Source organism: Anolis carolinensis, chromosome 5 (assembly GCF_035594765.1).
Source record: "Anolis carolinensis isolate JA03-04 chromosome 5, rAnoCar3.1.pri, whole genome shotgun sequence".
NCBI lineage: Eukaryota > Metazoa > Chordata > Lepidosauria > Squamata > Dactyloidae > Anolis > Anolis carolinensis.
In genome coordinates this window covers 152,908,137-152,925,570 of record NC_085845.1, presented here as the reverse complement: position 1 = coordinate 152,925,570, position 17,434 = coordinate 152,908,137, and the positions used below count along the sequence as shown (strand labels likewise).

The 17,434-nt window shown below is 38.7% G+C and overlaps 1 protein-coding gene across 1 annotated transcript in view; it reads left to right on the top strand.

Annotated features, from left to right (window-relative positions):
- The window catches only part of ptprr (protein tyrosine phosphatase receptor type R), a 129,751-nt gene that overhangs the window by 98,886 nt on the left and 13,431 nt on the right, over positions 1-17,434 (top strand). The window contains exons 7-10 of the mRNA XM_003221163.4: positions 9,121-9,307; positions 10,607-10,691; positions 12,494-12,573; positions 13,808-13,945. Coding sequence (XP_003221211.3) covers positions 9,121-9,307; positions 10,607-10,691; positions 12,494-12,573; positions 13,808-13,945 — 490 coding nt within the window. The remainder of the gene's footprint in view (positions 1-9,120; positions 9,308-10,606; positions 10,692-12,493; positions 12,574-13,807; positions 13,946-17,434) is intronic.

Genomic DNA, 17,434 nt, shown 5'->3' with positions numbered 1-17,434 from the left:
TAAAATGTAATATTGGGGTCTAATTGTATAGTTTGAAAGGGCCTACAGTTTGGGATACACAGCTCTTGAGGATGGCCTATGTATATTTTCCTTATTTTACATGTACCAGGATCTATTTTGAACTTCAGTTTCCAGAATTGTCCACCTAGTATGACCAATGTGATTGTTTGAGCTGTAATTCGAACAACTAATATTTTGAGTCTGTTGCCAAGATGGAAAAATCCACCATTCATCCAAGCTAATAATTTCTTGGAACATGTCTATGAGGAAAAACAAGGTGTAAAGTGGCTATTGATGTCTTTTAGGTCTTTCCCGAATGCATTCCTCACTGACATTTAATTAATTTAAAAGCTGGTTCCATCTCTATTCAGCTTCTGATAGGCAGCCAAAATCTCACTGTTTATATGGACTTTGGTTCTTAAACTTAGGGTTGAATTTGGGGACTCTCTCTGTGTGTGTTTTGTTTTAACACTGTTTGTAAATTGCTCTGGTATGTTCTTAAAGAAAGTTTTTCTCTGTTGTGTATAAGTTAAATGGCTCTGTTAGGCTGAGAGACAACAAACTAAGAAATAATTGAGCAGAATTGCTGGCCTAAGTATCACCCCTTGTGCTATATATAATATAAGTACTATTAAACATTTCCTGCCTTTTTGGTTCAATACAGTGTTAAGAGCAATTGCTTGCCATTAAGTATTGTGTTGCTCTCTGCGAACTTAATAATGAAACCATGCCAGTGTTTGCGGATAGTAAGTTACACAAGCATGAGAACCTAGTATATTTACAGGAAGGGATCTGGAATTTCCTGGCTGAAACATACAGTTTTGCATAGATGTGGAGGATAAAATTGCTCTATTGTATTGAGATGAATGTGCTTTCTCCATTGCTTAATATAACTTTTTGCCATTGCTTTCAGTGGAGTGTCAACAATTGTTTAAAAACAGACGCTTGCAGCAATATCCCAACAAAGCTTTGTTGAGAAGAGTTATTTCAAAGAAAACTTTCATGGGGAGGTCATGCCTCGTACCTCGGTTGTTCATGATCATATATGCTGCCCACGACCCATTTCAATTAGATCTTCCCATGGATTTTTGGATTTTTTTAATGAGATTTTTTTCAAAAAACTTTAAGAATTTCCTAAAAATCAGTGGATGACCCAAATGTTCTGAAACTTGATAGGCATGCAATGGTAAATGTGTCCCCCAAGTGTGGCCATTTTTGCCATGATCGCCCTAAAAATTGAAAGAAAGGATAGCCTCAGAAGTTCCTCCATTGCTGCCAATGGGCTGGATCTTCCTGAAGCGAAAATGGATTTTCCAGTTGCCGGAACAAAAAAACAGAATATCGCCCTCTCAAATTCAGGCAGCTCCTGAAAAAATGGATCAGAGCCAGATGAAAACCATACACCCAAAACAGAACAGGTTTACCTGAAATGAACACCCCTAATGCATGTAGAGGATCATTGCATAGAGCCACAGTAATAGGGATGGACAGTGTATATACAGGCTGAGATCTTGCATCAAAGAGTCATAGTATAACTTTACACTCATGAAATTATGTCTCAGTTGCACTGTGAAACCTCATTACAGAACTAGACTGGAACCTTCCACAACCAGATGTGCATTGTCCAGTGATATGCAATGTACAATCATGCAAATAATGCACAATGTGGAATACACAATGTGTATCTGGTGCAATGACACCTTGTACATAACCCTGCTTTAATAATCTTTTATAACCAAACTACCTTATTTTTTCTAATGATGGTTTTATTTACAACATCAAGATTTTGAAAATCGACTAGTTACATAATTCTGGCCATGTTACAAAAAACACATTTTGCCTCTTATGTAAATTAAATAGATTTGAATGGAAACATACTGCATTGCTAAAAAAAATCTATGTGGACACATTCTTGTAACTACTGTTCTTACACAAGAAATGCCAGTGCCATTCGGTTTCATTCCAAAGTGACAGGAAACCACCTTCAATCCATTGTTGATTGTGCTTGGCTTTGCTGCTCCACCCATTGAATTTTCTTCACTTTGGCTGAACTTGGGATGAATTAATCAGTAGCCAACATCTGGCAGACAGTTTTGGTAGCTTATCTGTGATTTATCTCCAGTGCCTATTATATTGTTTATTATCTTATGCTTAGCTAAAAAGAAAGGCATTTGAAAAGTATTTTCACTGTTCATCTTTATCCTAATTGCTGAAAAATAAGGCTGGATCTACACTGTTCTTATATCCCAGGATCTGATCCCAGGTTATCTGCTTTGACCTGGATTGTATGAGTCTCCACTGCCAGATAATCTGGGATAAGAAGATAATTTGGGATCAGATCCTGGGATATAGGGCAGTGTAGAAAGGACCTAAGTTCAAAATATAAAAATAGTTTGCATTCAACTTGAGATGGGGAGATCTTATCCTTCCTTAAACTCAGGACCCTTCCACACAGCCATATAACCCAGAATATCAAGTCTGAAAATCTCATAATATCTGCTTTGAACTGGGTTATCTGAGTGCACACTGCCCAATATTCCAGTTCAAACAGATAATGTGGGGTTTTATTCAGCTGTGTGGAAGGGCCTTAGGGAAAAAACTAACTGCTACATCGTCTCCTAGAGTGTGTGTTCTTCCTCATTAATAATTTTATCATCTTGGGGTTGTTGTATGTCTTTCGGGCTGTGTGGCCATGTTCCAGAAGCTTCTGGAACATGGCCACACTGCCCGAAAGACATACAACAACCCTGTGATCCCAGCCATGAAAGCCTTCGACAACACATTTATCATCTTGACCACACTCTGATATTCCTTGACCATTGGTCAAGTTTTCATCCTGTAAAATGTTGAAAAGTGTGCTAATTAATGAAATAATATTTCCATTACTTCATTAACAGTAACTTAACTATTGAGAGTTTGGAACCATAAAGCTAACTAACTTGAAAATTATCTGGCTATATGGCTATAACAGAGCATATTACATTTTTTTCCCACTAACAACCCCTTTCTGCCTGAGAAATTTTTACATAACCCCAGATAAATAGGTAGTAGTATATAAAATAGGTTAAAAACCCAAAACATTACTGATAATAAATCAGCATTTTCAAGGCTTACTAAGCAGGTTGATTTTCTTTTTTTAATTGAGTACAGCTGAAGCATTTTCCGCAGAATCTACTATAAACCCTGTATGTTGTGTAAATGGGTGGCACTCAGAAACTTTTTACTGTTGCCAATTTTTTGAGTTAAGGAGACCCATTTGGGGTTGGGATTCATAATTTAAGTAGTGGGCTATAAAAGGGGATCTGTGCATGGACACATGCATGTTAGGTACTTTGGGTGTTTCATGCAAAGGCATGGTTTTCCTGATAAAGTCCAATTTGCTGGTAGAATTAATGGACAGGAAAAGATGTTTGGCTCTCCAGGCTTACACTTTTGAATAGCCAGTTCCCGTTGCTCAGCAGCTCAGTCTTATCGAGGGAAGTCCAGGAGAGAACTGGCACTACATTAGAAAGCCTGATTAAATGAGGGAAAGCTGAAACGGCTCTCCTGTCAGCTGTCTTCCTGCGCAGGATGTAGAATGATTCCTGTCCCCGCCAGATATTGATTGCTTGAAACTTTGTCTAGAAGTCCTTTTAAAAAATCATTTCCTTCATTTACTTTTGACAAGGCAAGGTCTGGGTAACTATGAGAAGCAGCTGAGAGTCTGAACTGGAGGATGGTGGTTGGTTTGTGGGGCATTGTGGAGTTTGCCATCCTAAGTTGGAGGCAGTGGTAGTAGTGTTCCTCCCAGTCGCCCCCACGTGCCTCCTCCTGTGGTTGTACTGTGCTATCCCACACAACCAGATTTTTAGGGACAGCTAAAACATTTAAAACAGGGTGATGCTTTCCATTTTATTTCTATTTGCCTTTTTATGCGTTCTTCAGAAGATATCTGAGTGGGAATGGTAGGGCTGCAGGGCCAGCTGAAAACACAAATGGAGGACTTTGTCTCTGATGATTGATAACATCCTTCTAGCAACAAGGAACATCAGCCACAGAGGACTGTGATGCTACTTTAACTGCTATGGATCAATGCTAAAAAAAAATCCTGAGATTTTCAGTTTGGTGAGGTACTGGAACATTTTGCAGAGGAAGCTAAAGACTTTGTAAAGCTCTAATTCCATAGCATTGAGCCATGGTTGCTAAAGTAGTGTAAGTATTAATTCTACAGTATATGTTCACCCTAGGTTTCCTTGTCATACAAATCTTTGAAATGTGTGAAATTATAAAACCTTGAGATAACTGGGAACTAATATATAAAAGATGACCAATAGTTGTACAACAGTGACTTCTTACTCCTCACATCATGGAAGAATTGCACTAACCAGCTCCCAGGATTTCATAGCACTGAGCCACAGTGTCAAATTCTATAGTGTACTAGATGCATCCTTTGAATCTACTGCTGGTTATGTGGTCCTGGTAATTTTATGACATTTCAAGTATCAGCCAGATAGTATTTTGATGTTTAGGGTATCACTGAGCTTCATTTCGTTCCCTGGCAATGAAAAAAAAATGAACAAAATGGGGATTGACGCTATGTTCTTAATGAGCACTGAACCATGACTGAGGTCTGCCTTTACAGAAATAACTCCAAAAGTGTACTGGAAATGCACTTGTCATGTATGAGAAGGTAACTGAGTGTGAGGTGAAGTAGAAGCAGGAAATGGCCCTTCTCACGATTTATGGGTTTTACCAGACTGGTTGCCACTGAGGTGGAGTTTCCTGTCAAAAGTTTTCCAGTTTGATGTAGCTTCCCTCCTAAGCCTTTAGCTATTGCGATTTGAATCATTTATGCTCAGTTGCTAAAAATATCCAGACTTGGTGTTAAGTGATCATTCTGAATTCAGCAAAAGTGTGAAAAGACTATGCCCAAATTATGAATTATTACATATAGATGAATACTGCTGAAAAAAGTTATTCATAGATACTCAAGAGATCACTTATTAAGAAATGTCTTACTACTCATATCTTATTTCTGTATTCTAATTCACACTGGGACTTTCCATAAAAAGAAGAGGGTAAAGGCTGCTGAATTATCTAGCTGCTCTTCATCTCCTGTAAATGAACATGTCAGGGAGCATACATTCCATGGATGATCATTTAGCTTTGCTTAATAAGTTTGCTTAATAAGGTGGAGTTGGGTTTGCATGTTAAACTCTAGGTTGTGATCTCTTCCTACCAGCATAGTTTTTGAAGATGTCTGGCAGGGGAGAAAACTATGCAATTATTTGTTCTCCCTTGTGAAATTAAATCATTTAGCAACCATCGTATTCAAACTCAATTTTATATATTTTAACTGTATTTCCTGAAACTACATTAAATCAGTCCTAGATTTCTTCAAAGACTGGGCCCACTTTAGAATGCACTGAAGTTTGCAAGTTCAGATGTGAGATATGCTTCACATACAAGACCCAAAAGACTAAGCAGTTATAGAATCATAGAAACAGAGTTGGAAGAGACCTCACGGGCCATCCAGTCCAACCCCCTGCCAAGAAGCAGGAAAATCACATTCAAAGCACCCTCAAGTTATCATAACTTGGAGGAAAAAAAGTCGCAATTTTATTTGGTTACACATGTAGACAAGAGTTGACCCACACTTGGGTCTGGAGCCAGGCATTGACTAACCCACCTGTTGATGAATGGGGTAGTAGAACTGGTCCCCGAGGGATAACATGAAAGGAACCTGCTGAGCCACCCCTGTGTTCCTCTCACTGTTCAAGACTGACTCTGAACCATCTACTCATCGGTTAGTTCCCTAATGATACCTCTACACAACCAATGCCTGGAGCAGACTAAAAGTCAATTCTGGTTCCATGGCCAATGCAACTGCCGGACAAAGTTGTGACAAATTAGCACTTATACAAATGGCCCCACAAGAGGGTGGTGGGATTAGGTGTGGAACAAACCTAGGAGAACTCATTCAATTGCCTCCTTATATGCTATGTCACCCAACTAGAGTAGAAACCACATCCAGACCAGGTGAGTAGGTGGCCTACCAGCTAATAGACATAAATTATGAGCTACAAACCCATTAACTTGCCAAAAGTCCTAAACAACCAATAAGCCTCCACTCAAGCATAACAGGGCTTTGTGGAATAAAGATGTTTCAGCAGTTGCAACACAGCAAGCTAGTCAACCTGAACTAACACCTGGATGCCTGGTGAGTTGTTTAGCACAGCCATCTTTTCCAAAATGTGCCACAAGGAGAAGGTTCTTAGTTGTTTCTTTAAAAACTGTATATAGCAGCCTAGTGGCATTGCCCTTGGCATAGTGTGCAAACAAAAACATGACATCACAAACTTACAATGAAAAAATTACAATAAATTACATAATATTTTAGGCAGTGGGACTCCCAATGAGGATGGGAAATAGATTTTGCTTGAGAGGGCAATCATTCAGTATTGCCAACTTCAGGAAGATGTGTCAATTGATATCAGGACTGGGAACAATACATCTAATTTTTGATATCAACAACATATGCTGGTGATAAAATCCAGTAAAGCCCAGGCCTCTACTGTTGCAACACCATTAGCACTCCTCAGTACATTGAGTCTCTCTAGTAAGTCTGAGGAGAGGCATGGGATGAGGATGCTACAAAGAGGTCCCTAATGGTTGCACAGAAATCCCTGTGGCTGTTTTTCCTAGTGATTTCCCTGAGAGCCCAGCAAGATCTGGATCAGTATGGAAGTAACTCGCCTAATTTCATAATTTTAAGTACTCACAGAGCATTACTGAAAATAATTTATTTTGCTTAGATCTTTTCCATTCAATCCAGGAGGAATTCAAAAGAGAGGATCTTGCATCCTTAGGAATATCCAAGCATGTATTTTGGAATACAGCTCCCAGAATGTCCCAGCAAGCTTGTTGCCTTGCTGACTGAGGAATTCAGGGAGCTGTCATCCAAAATGAGATTTTTTTTCAAGCTCTGAAAATGTCTTTTTCAAAATACGAATGATGGTATGTTGAAGGTTTAAGAATTTTAGTATATTCATTATTTCTTGCATTATATATCTTTCAGAGTATTTATTGTTATCCAATATTAATAGCTAAACGTCTTTTAATTCTTTCTAAATGCCTCCTTAAACCATTTCCAGTGAATTGTCTTCTGATTAATATACCTTTGCATCTGTTTGGGTGAATTAATGTATTCTTTGTTTAAAAAAATAAATCTTTTGAACTAGAAAAAAGCCATGAATTCAAAGTTATAATTAGATCTGGTTCCATTTTGTTAGAAAGGAAGTAGCACTTTTGCTACGACTGGTGGATAAAACAATGTAAAGGCCAAAGAAAATATTAACATTTCAATTATGCTTTGTTACAATATGAATGTATTTGCTTGTTTGGGTAGAGAGAGGGGGATTCACAGACACTTGTAAAAAGAGAGAAGACTGTGCAAAGTATGAGACCTAGTTGCCTTTCCCATCTTCTCCCTGCCACTTTGTGAATATGCAGTTCTACACCTTTTTGCAAAGAGATATGGGAAGGAATCCAGAAATGGGGCAGTGTGTGTATGAGAAATAGAATACTCCCCACATTTGCTCCTTCTTTTGGCTAAACATCCACTCATGCCTTATCAGAGATCAATTAAGAAGGATGGCATCATGTATATGTTATCAATATGTTGGTTGTTTTATCCAGTCCTGAATTTTGTCTTCTAGAGGCCAACCAGGTGCCTACAAGACATCCACAAGTAGGACAAGTAGGACATACAGTTTTACCCAGTTCTTTCATGCTCTCCTTCTAGGACCAGCCTAAGTCATTTTACTATTTGTTCAGTGCGGCCAAGACCAAATTCAGATTCTGATGAAAAAAGGAGACAGCCATCTGCCACCAGCAAATATATATGATTGACAATAGTGGGTGATCATAAGCTTGCTAGACTTCTTAGAGCAGATATGGGCAAACTAAGGATGTAACCCCCTGGGTGCTTACCTAAGGCTCTCCTCATTTTCCCTGTCTGCTTCCTTATGCAGAAAGGATGGGGGAGGAAGGCACGCAGCAGCTGAGAGCCCTCTGGAGTGCTCTCAGACACCACATGTCTCGCCTCCTCCCGGCATAAGGATGGAGGCCCCAAGACAAAAAAGTTTGCCCCTGCCTGCCTTAGCATCTTTCCACATTGCAGCAACTAATCAATTCATCCTTACAAATGTAACAAGCTGCTGCTCTCCTAGCTAAAATGGAGCCTTTTCCTCTTTTGTGGAACTTAGCCTGCAAAACTGGACAATTTTTATCTGTGTCTCTTACCTGGAGACGATCCATGAGAACTGGAAAATCAGGGCCAGACCCTGGGATCAAGCAACCATATTCTCTTTTGCTCTCGCATTCAAGCTAGTGAAGACTGTAGGAGTGACCCAACAAGAACATATCCAAGATATCTAGGCCCTGGGCTGCCTGTCAGACCTCCAGGCCTGAGTAACTTGCATGGGCCTTGCTACACTGTATTCATGTGATGGAGCAGGAATTTTTAAAAAAGCTTAAGTACTTCCTAGCACAGCTTTTTACAATTTGTTTGGATAGGCTTGTTTAAATCCGGGGTAAACAGTTTCTATTGCTGGATATCTGCTGCCATTAATTTCAGTCTTAATCCTCACCTGTATGAGTCATCTGTTAGTGAGGGCTGACAACGTCTGGAGGACCATAAGCTGACTATGGTTTAATGCATGGATTGACTTGGAAAGTGATGAAGTAACCACAAATCAACCTCAGATGCAATGGATAATATTGTTCAAATCCTGATTAACAGGTGGTTTTGGTGGCAGAAGTGCTCAATTAATGGATATTGGGCAATTATGACATATTTTCTTCCTTACTGGATTTTCCCTGGAGAAATAAAAGATAGGAGATAGCAAGAAGACAAGAGAAAATTACAAATTAATGATAAAAATATGTAAATTCTTTACAAAGTTGTCTAAAGTTGTGTAGAAGTAGATTAATTTCTCAATGAAAACTACACCTACATGTACTTGTAGTATTTTGTGATACAACCTGATGTGAGCAATGTAGTAACTCAGTGCTTAAAACAAACCCCAATTTCCTAAACAACACTTCTCATGATTGTGCACTATTTGTCTTATGCTCCAGGCGCGGATCCAATGTTTCACTCACCTTAGACATGAGCAGCTTAGGAAGTGTTGAACCTTTTGTAGCTGTGCCCACACCAAGAGAAAAAGTAGCAATGGAGTACCTCCAGTCTGCAAGCCGGATCTTGACAAGGCAGCAGTTAAAAGACACTGTTGCAAGTTCTCATTTGCTTCAGACAGAATTCATGGTAAGCCTATTGATAATTGGTTTGTTTTTTAAAAATGGATATGTATACATGTTAAGTTCCAAATTTTCCTTGTGATGCAAACTTACATGAAAATATTTAAAAGTTGTCTCCCTAAACTACTCGGTTTTCACATACAGTTTTTAGTGTTCACAAATCTTTGAACATGTGATGGCCAACCAGCATTCTGACCTGATGCAGCATTGACACACATGTGTTTTCTTTAACCATCTGAACTGCTTGAAAGAAAGTTACATTGACAATTTCATGCAATATCATAAAACTAGAACAAGCAAGTCCCCAACTATAGATTATGACTTGTCATCAACCAACTCCTTATTGAGGATAGGAACCCTTTGAGAGTATAGAGGAACTACATGAACAGTCAGGCTGGCAGTGGTCAATAGATTCAACATGCAGAAAAGAGAGAGGGGGGGAGTGAGGGAGGGTGAGAAGGAGATATTCATTCTCTATCCCTCAAGAACACTCACATGTCCACATAGCTGCTTTCCCCCCTTTTAACCAAGCCCAGTGATATTTAACCTGGATATGCTGGTAGCTCCTGGGTTAGGTATATAAGCTGCTAAACCTATTAGGCTGAGGAATGGTCAGCACCTTGGAAAGCTTTTTTGAAGGTCAAACTGAAACCCATTTTAGAACGTCACAACTCACTGGCATGGATGACACCATGGATGACACCGCGACCCTAACGAAGTGGCTAGGCCATTTCACATTCCACAATGATAGTGCTATGATTCAACTTTAACACCATGATTCCATCCTATGAAATCCTGGGAGCTGTAGTTTTGTGAGACACTTGAGCTCTGTGGCTGAGAATTCTGACTTCTCTTCTCCAAACTGCAAATTCCAGGATTTCATTGGAAATTGTCATGGCAGTTAAAATGGAATCATAGCACTATAATCAAAAAGGGATTTGATCAAGTGCACAGTTGGTGTGTTCAGGGATAAGCCAATGTGATAACACAGTTCAAAGCAGATATTGTGGGATTTTCTGCCTTGATATTCTGAGTTATATGGCTGTGTAGAAGGGCCCTTAGAGTGTGGTTTCAGTTTTCTCCTTTTCTCTCTTCCTCCCCTTCTTTCTGCAGTCTAGGAAATGTGGTTCTTTTGGAAAGTAGTCTAGGTTACCATGGTTCCACCTACTGCCCTACCTTCCGGTCCATCATCTACATTATAAAACACTCTTTTCCACAGCCAATCTTTATTACCTCCAAGTTACACATGGCTCCTTATAAATACTTAATGTTTCTTGGTCCTCTTTTCTTTTTCCTTCCTCTTTAGGAAATTCCCATGAATTTTGTGGATCCTAAAGAACTTGACATTCCCAGCCATGGAACAAAAAATCATTATAAAACCATCCTTCCAAGTAAGTCAATTTCAACCTTAATTAGTATTTGTCTTTTAGTATGTGTGTATTTGTCTTTTTGACAAATAAGTATGTGTGTATTTGCCATAGGCTTTTAACTTCCCTCCATCGACCTCTGACAAACCTCCTATGGCCTTGTATTGAAATAATTGACAGGTATCAGTAATTATGTATTGCCATTTCTTTTCTTTTAGATAACGTGAGATTTTTTTTAAGTGACAGAATTCTCTTCTTTTGATTATTTGTTTTCTATCTTTAAGTTGAAGCACATTATGACATTATGACTTTATGCTGAAGCACATCATCATTGTGAACCAAGCTTGTTTTCTTGCAAATTATTGGTACAGTAGAGTCTCACTTATCCAAGCTAAAAGGGCCCGCAGAAGCTTGGATAAGCCAATATCTTGGATAATAAGGAGGGATTAAGGAAAAGCCTATTAAACATCAAATTAGGTTATGATTTTACAAATTAAGCACCAAAACATCATGTTTTACAACAAATTTGACAGAAAAAGCAGTTCAATACACAGTAATGTTATGTTGTAATTACTGTATTTACAAATTGAGCACCAAAATATCACAATATATTGAAAACATTGACTACAAAAATGGCTTGGATAATCCAGAAACTTGGATCAGTGAGGCTTGGATAAGTGAGACTCTATTGTACTTCATGTATCTACTACCATCATGCATTTTAATGGCCACAATCACTTTTGCCACATGCTGAAGACTTTCATTTTCTCTCAAATTCTTGGATCCAAATGTACATACTGGGATCAATGAAACAAAGTTCCCATTGCTCTAAATATTTCAGATTTAATTTGTTCTAAATACTTCAGATTTTAATTATTGCTAAAATGTTATGAATAATCCACAAACAGCTCCATACTAGAATCCATATGAATAATATGCAGTCACCAAAACAAGAACATTATGATCTGCCACGTGTCTTACAATCCTTCTCGTCTCCTACATTTTTCCCAAAACAAATTTAGTATCCAAAATTTCATGGGTCACCTCAAAAGGCAAGTGGACGCTTGGCTTCTCTGCTTACAGGGTATGAAGACCTGCCATCGTAAAATTTAAAAAACAAAATAACATTTCAACATATTGCAGTTTTGAGGTAGTAGCATACCGGTACATCATTAACTCTCCCCACGAGGACCATACTTTTGTGTGAGAAGGGGAAATGGGGGAGTACATATGACAAGGCTTTTCTCTGTAATAGCAATCCAACTGGGAGTTCTGTCTTGCTTCATCCTTTTGAAACTTTGGATGCAGCATGTTCGCAGACTACAGCAGTATAAACAATTGTCTTAAGATACTAGAATCATATCATCTTAGTAACTTAGGGCCTCATCACATGGAGGTCCCAAATGTGGGCAATAGCAGAGAGATTCACCAGTGGAACAGTATGGGAAACCATCACCCCACACCCCACATTGCCTTCATTGCCACTTTCCCCATCACATGGAGGAAAGCATCGCTGCCCAGATTCCCCCTGCACTGGCCCCATTAACTAATGAGAACACTGGAAGCCTCCCATATTCTCGGGACTCCGTCCTAGGATGCTTCCCAGACGGAGTCAGGACGGAGCCCTGCCAGAACTAGCCCTGCATTATGTGATGTGCTCTGCTCTGTCCTAGCAGTATCCTAGGATGTGCAAAAAGTAAATATGATGAAGTCCCTGGTGTTCAAAGTACCTGCTCTTTCAAATCTAATGTTAGGGTTTTCCCATCAACATGTTTTATATACTTACGTAGTTTTCAGAGGTAAAAGAATTTTCATCATTTTTTCAGATCCTGTAAGCAGAGTCAGTTTGAAACCAAAGTACCCAGGGGATACCTTGAGCACCTATATAAATGCAAACTACATCAAGGTAAGTCAAGTGGTGTACATTGTGAGAATTTGCCATTTTCTTTCTTATTTTTCTATTGAACTATTAAGGGAAATAATTGGTTCTACTGAGTCATTCTTCTAGCTGTCTTCCACAATATGTTGCAAGGTGCTGTTCCCATAGCAATGATCAGGCTCCTTGTTGACTTCTCCCTCTATCAATAAAAGTTATTTCTTACCTCCCTCTCCTCATGACTCGAGGTGGGTTGCAACATAGCTAAAACACATAATAATGATATTAAATTTATTTCTACAATCTGTGTATATTAAAATACACAGAACAGTGATTAAAATATAACAGACACCAGATGCGAGTTTAAAATTCATGATTACAAATGTGTAATGATCACAAAAGATTATGCAGATTTTCAAATTCTTCAAAATTCTTCATCAAACAGGATGGTTTTTTGTTTGTTTGTTTTTTTGCATCAGGAACAACTTGAGAAACTGCAAGTCATTTCTGATGTGAGACAACTGGCTGTCTGCAAGGACATTGCCCAGGGGATGCCCGGATGTTTGATGTTTTACCATCCTTATGGGAAGCTTCTCTCATGTTCCCGCATGGAGCTGGAACTGATAGAGGGAGCTCACCTGCTCTCCCCAGATTCAAAACGCCTACCTATTGGTCAGCAGTCCTGCCAACACAGGGGGTTTAACCCACTGCACCACCGAGGGCTCCAGATAGTAAACAAAGGAGGATGGGTAGAAGTGGCTAATGTTTAAGCCATGGCCTCTGCACCTGTTTGCAACCTCAAAATGAAAAGTGGGAGATGAGTATTGATATTTGAGAAGCTCCACCAGGTCCCGAGGGGCTTTCAAATTACTTCTTGGACCCTCCCAAGAAGGTTTCTGAGAAAGACGAACAAACAAATAAAGAATAAGAGTCATCTTCTATCACTTTTCCTCCCCATCTAACTTATTTACATCTAAGGTTACTTACTATCTAGCCTAATGAAGAGTTTTGAAGAACCCCAAAGCCTGCCCAGTATTGCGAGTGTAAGCATATGCGGCTGGATTTTTTCCCTGACATATACAACTACATTCTCTATTTTGTGTGCATTCGGTGGGCAATATACTCTCTTAATAAATGACTCATCATTGACAAGTTTATACAAGATTTCTATGTTGATTTTCTTCTTATTCAAGTGCCTATTTCTTTTAACACCCATTAAAATCCTAATCTAATGTGATTGTTTTTATGTATGTTTCGAAATCAGGGTTACAGTGGCCGGGAGAAAGCTTTCATTGCAACTCAGGGACCCATGATTAATACAGTCAATGATTTCTGGCAGATGGTATGGCAAGAGGATAGTCCTGTTATTGTTATGATCACAAAACTTAAAGAGAAAAATGAGGTAAGATTCTTCTGAATCATTAATATTATCATTGTGGATGTGGAAGCAGCCTCAGATGTACACGACTCAAAGCAGTTCTTAAAGTAGAACTACAGATCCACCGAAATAACTAGTTAATAGTGACTATGTTGCATCTCACTTATTTAAATGTCTGTTTTGTCTAAAACTATATCCAAGTTATTATTTATAATCAGCAAAAACAGAAAAAGGTTGGATCTTGTTGTAGACAGGCTTAAAAATTAGTCTCTATGTTCAATATATGATATGCATAATTGTCAATTTTTGCTCTAGAATGCACATTTACAAACCAGTTTTGATGGAATCTGATAGACATGCCCTCGAGCCCTTCCACACAGTCATATAACCCAGAATATCAAGGCAGATAATCCACAATACCTGCTTTGAACTGAATTATCTGAGTCCATGTATAATCCAGTTCAATGTGGATTTTATACATTGTGTGGAAAGTGCCTTAGACTTCATTTCTTTACAGTCTAGGGAGTAAGTCAAATTGACTTTGATGGAACTTAGAATAAATAAATATAGGACTGATATGTATATTGATTTTGGATAAGATTCTCAATACCTAATAGGTAGTGATAGTGATGATGATATGTAAGTGTGTGATATATCATCATCAAAGATTGCAGCTCAACCATAGAAATGCATCAATGACTTTTATCAAACCAGACTCTCTCTAACCCAAAAGAGGGCAATGGTGAGCTTCCTCAGAATATACCTTGCATCAACAAAAAAACACTCCAGGATAAGGTTACGATAGACTGGAGTTAACTTCAAGGAACATAACAATCAAAACAACAATAGTAGCAGTAACAACAACTAATTCCTAGATTCTGAACCAACAATGATCCAAAATTCCAGTCAATAACATCACTTAAACTACGAAATGGGGAATACTTGCAGCCTTTCAGATCTGGTACTGTCAGTGTGAACCACAGAAAGAAAATGAATTTGTAACTGTAGATCTTAGAACAGATCAAACTTGCACTCTCCCTAGAAGTCAAAAAAAGACTTCCAGATGCACCGTGCATCTATTATTCTGTGCAGATCTTGCAAACTGATGGGTGTGCCTTCTTTGATTGAATCAATACAAGCTCACTTAATGGAAAATAATGATGTAACAGGAGCCCTACCTGGATAACTATGATATCCCTTGGTTATCTTCCATCTAAGTACAAACTGAACCTGAACTTATGAAAACCAAATGAGATTGGATTGTTCGGGGAGGCACGTGATGTGCAATGCCATGAAAGGAAAGCCAGTTGTTAGTTCTCTCTATTGTTCATTGTCACTGCTTTTGAGAGAAAGAAACACACTTTTCTACCTTAAGTGCTGAATTAGCTTGGCTGGCCTAAAAAGTGGAGGGTTTCTTTGGGAGATTAAGCCATTGGCTGCTCTGTTTAAAGCTGCAAAATATCTAGGCTGGCCATAGCTACTATAAACAGTTCCTTGTGTGATCTGGTCAAGATATAGTTTAAAAACCTCCCTCCGATAATACAGTCTGTAGAAGAAATATTTTCCCAGAGGAAATGCCAAACTTTTAAATACCCCTGACGATGTTTGAAAAGAATGACTTGAAAGCAACACCCTCAAGTTTCCAACATCACAGGAAGCCCTGTGTTTACCTGAATGGCTCAAGCTCATTTCAATATTGTTTATCTGCATTGTTGTGAACTGACAGTGGCAATTTCCTTCTAATAAAAGAGGGGGAGACTTCTTAATTCGTTCCCAGGCTACAGGGAGAGAGTCTGTGTTTACATGAGCTTTTGACATTCCACTGAGAAATCCTGGCAAACATCTTAAGTACTGTTTGGGTTATAGACTAATTATTATACCACCTATTTTGCATGGCATGGAAGCATGGCAGTTTAGATTTTGTGAATAGGTACAACCCTACTTTAACTATACAAGAGAGAGAGTTGTATGTGTGTGTGTGTGTATGGTTGCACTCAAAAAAAAAAGCAGATAGCAACACTAAAACACAAATAACTAAGCGAGACATCAAAATGGTGCTCTGATATGGAAACATTAGAAATATCTTATATGTAAGTCAATTTTGCTGAAAGCCTCTACCAAGTCATTTTTTTTTCCTGAACAGATGTGTCAATTTTTATTTGGCTTAATTCTGAGTTGTGTTGTAGTGTGCCTTCAAGTTTTTTTCTCACTCATGGAGAACCTGAGGTGAACCTATCACAAGGTCTTCTGAGGCTGAGAGTGGGTGACTTCCTAGGGCCATCGAGTGGTCATGGCCAAGTGAAGATTCAAACCAGAGTCATAGTTTAAAACTCAAACCACTAAACCAAACACAGTAAATAATCAGTATCCCATCCATGATAATAAAAAGCAATGGCCTTGGAAAAGGGGAAAAGACACTCATTTGGAGTAGATGCCTTTTTGTATTAGAAATTGAAAACACAATGAATACACCCACTTATCTCTATCTCCCACACAGGAAAATAAGCCAAATTTCATCTGAAGCACAGAAATGCAATTTCTCACTAATTTTCTTCTTTAAAAAAGCAATGAGTACTTTAAAAAATTTCTTCCTGCTTTTGAAAACTCATTGTTTTGATGCATACTCCCAATTAGTGACATTTCATGTGAAATTCACATGGTATGTTTTGCACAGAAAACTACATTTTCTGCACTGAAAACTGTATTTCTCCCACAGAAAATAATGCTTCTCCAGGGAAATATATGCAAAGAAAATGCTTTTTTTCTGCACAGAATAACCATGTACCAATTTAACACTGAATTACTTTTGACTTTATTCTCTTTAAGGCAGCATTTCTCAACCTGGGGGTTGGGACCCCTGGAGGGGGTCACATGGGGTGTTCAGAGGGGTCACCAAAGACCAGTATTTTCTGTTGGTAATGAGGGTTCTGTGTGGGAAGTTTGGCCCAATGTGATCATTGGTGGAGTTCAAGGGGCTCTTTGATTATAGGTGAACTATAAATCCCAGCAACTACAACTCCCAAATGTCAAGGTCTATTTACCCCAAACTCCACCAGTGTTCACATATTGTGTATTCGTGCCAAGTTTGTTCCAGATCCATCATTGTTTGAGTCCACAGTGCTGGCTGGATATAGGTGAACTACAACTCCCAAACTCAAGGTCAATGCCCACCGAACTCTTCCAGTATTTTCTGTTGGTCATGGGAGTTCTGTGTACCAAGTTTGGTTCAATTCCATTGTTAGTGGAGTTCAGAATACTCTTTGATTTTAGGTGAACTATACATCCCAGGAACTACAACTCTCAAATGACAAAATCAATCCCTCTCCCAACCCCACCGGTATTCAAATTTGGGTGTATCAGATATTTGTGCCAAATTTGGTCCAGTAAATGAAAATACATCCTGCATATCAGATATTTACATTACAATTCATAACAGCATCGAAATGTTATAGTTATGGAGGAGCAATGAAAATAATTTTATGGTTAGGGGTCACCCCAACATAAGGAATTGTA